The sequence below is a fragment of the Cervus elaphus genome, chromosome 16 (genome assembly GCF_910594005.1).
Source record: "Cervus elaphus chromosome 16, mCerEla1.1, whole genome shotgun sequence".
NCBI classification, from domain to species: Eukaryota; Metazoa; Chordata; class Mammalia; order Artiodactyla; family Cervidae; genus Cervus; species Cervus elaphus.
In genome coordinates, this window is record NC_057830.1 from 34704487 (window position 1) to 34710486 (window position 6000).

Sequence of the window (6000 nt, forward strand, 5' to 3'; positions counted from 1 at the left end):
AGAAAGGGGACGGACTCTCAAGAGATGTTGTGTACACTCTTTAATCCCCAGAACAGAGTTCCCGAAAGGATCTCCTTTTTCATAGTTTGGAAATACTGAATACCAGGCCACAGCCTCGGCCCCTAAAGAGAATGACTCCAGGTTCTACATGGTGATGTTCCTGTGCTGTGCCATCAGCTAAACATTGCATCCCCTGTCTGCCTGGTTCCTTCTCCTAGCTCAGATTCTCAACACAGGTCACAAAGGACTCACCTACCACCCGCTCTCTCAAGGCCCTGTGCTCCCATCAGTTGTCTGAGACCTCATCCAATAAGCCCCAGGCCCTCAGCCCAGCCCACCATAACTTGCCAAATGTCATTTCCCTAGGGGAAAAAAATAGATGAGTAAACAGGCAGCAGAGGCAAGCCTCTGAGCCTATAGGAGTAGGGGAAGGCAGCCCAGACTCAGGCCAAAGAGGCAGCTGTCACTCCATCAGTAACAGACGGTTGCCATGTTTCCCTCCCCAGCCAGGGCTGGCTTCCTCAAGAGGGGAGTGTGCGGCAGCTCCTGTGTGAAGATCCCTGCTGCCAAACCTGCAACGGCATGGCTCTGGAGATTCAGCAGGTGCTGGCAGATGAGAACACCCCGGTCTCCCCGACTTCAGGGGGGCCAGCACAGGGCTCCTCTTGCCTAGAGGTTTTGTCCAAGCCTAGAGTGTCTTTCCAGGAAAGTATGGAGCATCGTTCCCCACACTCCAAAGGCCCTTCACTTCCACCTGCAAACCTCACAGTGTCACAGAAATCCTTGGCACCGTCAGTGGCCCAGTCAGCTGGTACAGCTGGCATCTGTGACTGCTGGGCTGAACACCTCAAGCTAGGGCAGGGATTCCAAATGCCAGAGGTGCCCAGGAGCCCAGAGACTATGCTTTCTTCAAGATTTGAGGAGCCAAGAGTTTCAGTGAACCTGCAGGAGATAATCCAGAGCCACCCCAACCTTGTCTATGGGAACCAAGGCCAGCAGCCCTTGAATTCCCAGGTCTCTCTGCTGACCCTGAATCGAGAAATCACAGCTTTAACACATCCTATGGCCTTAAACATGGTCACTGTCCTCCCTGCCCACCTGCCGTTCCTTAGTCCTGAAGTCCTGAGGCTTCTTGAGGTACATGTAAGAAGACTGATGCATTTCCAGAGGTGGGGGCTCCCCAGACGTGTGGAAGAGTCCCTGAGGCAGCTTATGCCAAACCCACCACTATTTTGCCACCCGGTACATAATCAGCCAGTTTCTTTCATCCAGAATGATATTTCTCCATTCTCTGTTGAGAAATTCGGGACCATTTCATACCAGAACTGGGGCTCATGTATAGCTGGCCAACCCACCCAGGCCTTCTGGGTTTCTGAGTGGTCCATAATGGACCCAGAACAAAGACACTACTACCAGCAAATCCCAAACCATACAACTTTAGCCTCACCCTATGTAGCTCTTAAAGAATTAAGTGACCTTTATCTAATGCCTGGGCAACAGGCTAGTGATTTAGGGGGCCCTGTGCAGCCGAAATACAGCCAGCTATTCTGTGGCCTCCCTTCTCTGCACAGTGAATCCCTGGTTGACACCTTCTTGGGTTATCAAGGCCTCTCCATGAATGGGAGCATGTCCAAGCACCCCTTGAAGGATCCTTTTTTCTTCAAGGAGCACTCCTGCTTCCCTCTGATGCCTAAAACTCTGCCCCAGTCAGCTCTACCCTCTTCTCCATCTTCCCCAAATTGGACAGCTCCACCTGAGCAACAAACTCAGATCAGTAGCCCCTTGCTGACTCTGGACGAATGTGAAGCCTTGGAGTGGCACCTGCTGCAGAGGCAGCTCCAGCTTCAGTGGGACTTCCCAGATGTTTTCCAGAGAGATCAGTACACTGAGAGCCCCATGCAGTGTAAGCCCACTGACCAAGCCCAATCTTCTGAGACTGTAAAAACTTCCTGGCCAGGTCAGCCTGTCTCCACCATCACAAAGGAACTATTCTTCCCAGAGCATGCCAGGAGGCTGCGGGAATTCCACCTCCAGAGACAGTTGGTTCGTGATCACTGGAGCCTGCCCTGGAAGATCCAGCAGTCCATCCAGTTGCTCCTGCCCCCCGCTGGCCAGCAGACTCTGTCCTGGAGCAGCATAGCCCTGGACAATGTGAATGTCCCCCAACCTACAGCTCTAGAGTGCACTGGGGTTGGCAACCCACTCCCAGCCATTAAGGACCCAGGGTCAGTCCCTATGCCACAAGTGATTGACCAGGCCAAGGCAATCCTGCAGAGCCACGTTGACTCCAAATGCGAGGAGATTCACCAGGGCAAGGTTCCTGTCTACATACGTGGCTCTTGTGAGTTCAGAATTCCTGGGGGCCTGCAAGTGGCTCCCGTCACCTGCATCCCAGAAAGCAAGCCCCTGGAACTACAGGCAGCAGATGACCTGGACAAACGACAGGAAGTTACACCCTGGATGCCAGCGGCCCTTGACCAGCAGCAACAAGCCTCATCAGATGCTCTCATTAAACATCCTAAGTTGCCCTGGGCCCTGTCTCAGGGATCCATTGAGAAACTGAAGACAACTTTACAGCACAAGTATCTGGCCTTCTTGTCAGGGCTGCCTGCTCTTTATTATGTGGCTCTCTCCAGAGCTATGGCTCCAGCAATCACCTCCCCAGCTATGAAGACAGAGATGGTGCCTGGACCTGTCCAATTCCCAACAGAACTTCTGACTCAGGTGCCCTCACCTGAAGAGCAGGGTCTGAGTCCTGGGCCAGGCTTTCAAGATGGCAATGAGGCTTGTGCAGACACTGCAGGTGAATTCCAGGCTGAAGTGCAGATGGAAGGAATAATCAAGATAGTGCCTCGAGAAAGCCAGACAGGGCCTGCGAGGCCCTACTCACTCAGGGAACCCATCTTGACTAAACTAAATTTCCATCTGAGAAAGAAGATCCTAGAGATACAACTGGGAATTCCCCTAAAGGCAAGGGAGTCCAGAGAACAAACTGTAGCAATGCCAAAGAACGTGTGCACACAGGAGTCCCCTGGGAATCTAGACAACCAAGGAAAACTACCACTCCAGGATCTCCCCGTTCCACCAGATACGCCACATTCCCCAGATCCAGAATGGCTCCACCTCACGGAAGAGCTAGCCACGGAGTTAAAGACAGTGCATCAGAAACAGAAGCAACGTCATTTCAGCGCAGCACACCGTGGTTCTGTCCACTGGGCCGCCCAGACCTCACAGTCCAGTGGGGACACAACAGAGGGCAAGGCCCGGGCACTCTGTGTTCAGCTAGAAGCCAGTGTGGATGGCCCCAGCCTGGAGGAGCCCTGGGGCTCTGAGCCCCACAGGCCTGACAAGAGCAAGGGCTCAGCCCACATTCCCACACTGGCAGAAAGAAGAAAGAAGCCAGGCAAACCCAAACCAGTTGGGGACCGCGGAGAAGGGGATGCAAGCTTCACACTCTCCTCCACAAGAGAAAAAAGCCACCCAACTGAAGCACAGAGGCCAGAAGGGCTGCTCCTGAAGAGGACACCCCACAGCTCCTGTTGCCAGAGACATCATTTTCATCGTGATGCTCCGTGCCAGCACAGTCCTCAGCATCAACCTCAGCTTAAACTCCCAGAGCTACCTCCTGGAGTCCCTGAGGGGAAAGACTCTGAGAATGACCAGCGAGCCAGTCAAGCCAAGCTCAACGTCATCCTCAAACCAGCAAGAGTTCCTGAGAATGCCCAGCCTGTGGTGCTCGAGGGGTCACAGGGCCAGCCTTTCTTGGGCCAACTCACTCCAGGTAACCCATTGTGGGGCCACACTTTACATGGTCAGGTGTTGCAGGGGCCAGTGATGCCAGGCTATACTCACCAGAGGCCCAGTCTTCCAGATTCTGGCTTTAGAAATAAGATGAAATCTTTTTGGCACTGTATTAACCTCAAAACAAAAGGCAAAGGGCATAAGGAATCCATGCCCTCCACCTCTGAGAAAATGGCTAACACAAGAAAAGTAAATGTAGCCAAGAGCCTGGCTCCAGCCAAAAGTCCCAAGGAGAGAACTAAAACAGAGAAGACAAGAGGGGACCTGAAGGCCCAATTTCCACCCCCTGAGAAGCAGATGGGCCTGGCCCTCATGGACATACCCCGGTCCCCGGACAGCAAGCTCCGGCACCGCTCCCACTCGGATCGACTCCACTCAGCCTCTGTTCTGAGCACCCCCCACCACTGCCCTCGGCACTGCCCTCGAGTGGTTTGTGCCACCCACCCAGGGAACCCACCCTGACCTTCAGCTGTCACCTCAGACAAAAACTCTGGCCTGCTCAAGAAGACCCAGCACAATCAAAAGACTTCATAGTCTACCCAATGTCTGCATCCCTTGAAGAGGATGCTACTGTAATTTTCATTAATGTACAGGTGGGCAGAATACTGCCCAAAATACACTCTATATCTCTAAGCAGAGAGTTGTGTGTCTGCTCTTTTCTCCACTGTGGTGTGTTCAGGAAAGGCACTTGGGAAGTAAATGTTCTTCCTATCTAGAAAAGGAGCTATAACTCACACTTAAGCTGGGTCAGCATTCCGCACAACAACCCCCTCACTGGACTGTGGAGAAAGGAACTTAAGCAGAGAAGGAAGGCCTTTGTCTAAGGTACACTGAAAGTAAAGGTCAGGCTTGACTTCTATCCTGGCATCCTTGGGCACAGAGGACCATTGCGGGCCTGAGGATAGTACTGTCAAGAAGGAGTAGCCAGGAATCCCACAAGCAAAATTCATTGATGATTTCTATATATGCCCACAATCTGGAGGGAAGTGCCAGTGTTCCAACTTTGAGGAGGTGCTTTGGTTTATTATCAACAGCATATAGCTAATATAACTAATGTCAGAAGCAAATGGTAGACTCTCCCCTCTCTGCCACCAGGTGGTTATTGGTTAGATCTTTCTGGAGAACACACCTGGGAGGCTATTGGAGCTCTCTCGCATGTATCCCACTCCCACTGCCTATCAACTGCATGGAGTGAATGACACCTGGGGAGGCATAGAAATCATTACATTAGTATGACATGTAATGAAACAGAATCCTGCCACAGAATTACTGAAGTATTCTTCTTAGGAGGACCCCAGAAGGGTCACAATAAAAATAACCTTGATTATGCTATACACTAACAGTGCTATGTGTCAGTTATATCTTAAAACTGGAAGGGAATTCCCTGGTGGTCCAGTGGTTAGGACTCAGCAGGGGGCATGGGTTTGATCCCTGGTCAGGGAGCTAAGATCCCACAAGCTGCACCACATAGCTAAAGTAAAAATGGGAAGAAAAATACTTGAAGAAAAAAAAAACCTTGAGAAGTATCTTATATTCAATTAAAATATTTGCTTACTTACTATATGCAAGGTACTATCACAAACATGCGAGGTACTGTCACAATCACAGCAAAGACATAGGACATACACAATGGAGTTCATGATTTCATGGGGCAGAGTCTCACCTGCCCAAATTGTCTAATCAACATAAATACCTGAATGTCCAATATTCACCTCAAACTAAACAACAGTGAACTCCTGAGTCCCTGCCCCAACCATCATCTAATTACATATACAAAACATGCTCCAATCACAGTATTCACATCAGTTAATAGCAATTCCATCTTTCCAGTTGTTCTGGATAAAAACAGTGGTGTCATCCTTGACATTTTTTCCTGGTCATTCACATCCAAACCATCCTCTTGGCTACACCTTAAGAAATGAATTCAGAACATGACCGTGTCTCTCTCTGATGCTATGATTACTGCAATAGTAACATGACTAATCTCCCAGCTTCCGCCTGAGATCATACTTCCAACATTTTTTTCTCAACACAGAAGCTTGCAAAAGCCTCTTAACCTCCTCCATCAGAGGGCAGACAGAAGAAGCAAGAACCACAATCCCACAGAGGCTACTCAGCCATAAAAGGAACGCATTTGAATCTGTTCTAATGAGGTGGACGAAACTAGAGCCCATTATATAGAGTGAAGTAAGTCAGAAA

General features: G+C 50.4%; 1 protein-coding gene across 1 annotated transcript in view; it reads left to right on the plus strand.

The window, feature by feature from the left end:
• FAM205A (family with sequence similarity 205 member A) overlaps positions 1-4413 on the plus strand; it is a 45191-nt gene extending 40778 nt beyond the window's left edge. Inside the window, exon 4 of the mRNA XM_043927853.1 lies at positions 507-4413. Within this exon, the coding sequence (XP_043783788.1) occupies positions 507-4263 (3757 nt within the window). The 3' untranslated portion in view covers positions 4264-4413. The remainder of the gene's footprint in view (positions 1-506) is intronic.
• Positions 4414-6000: the final 1587 nt, after the last annotated feature.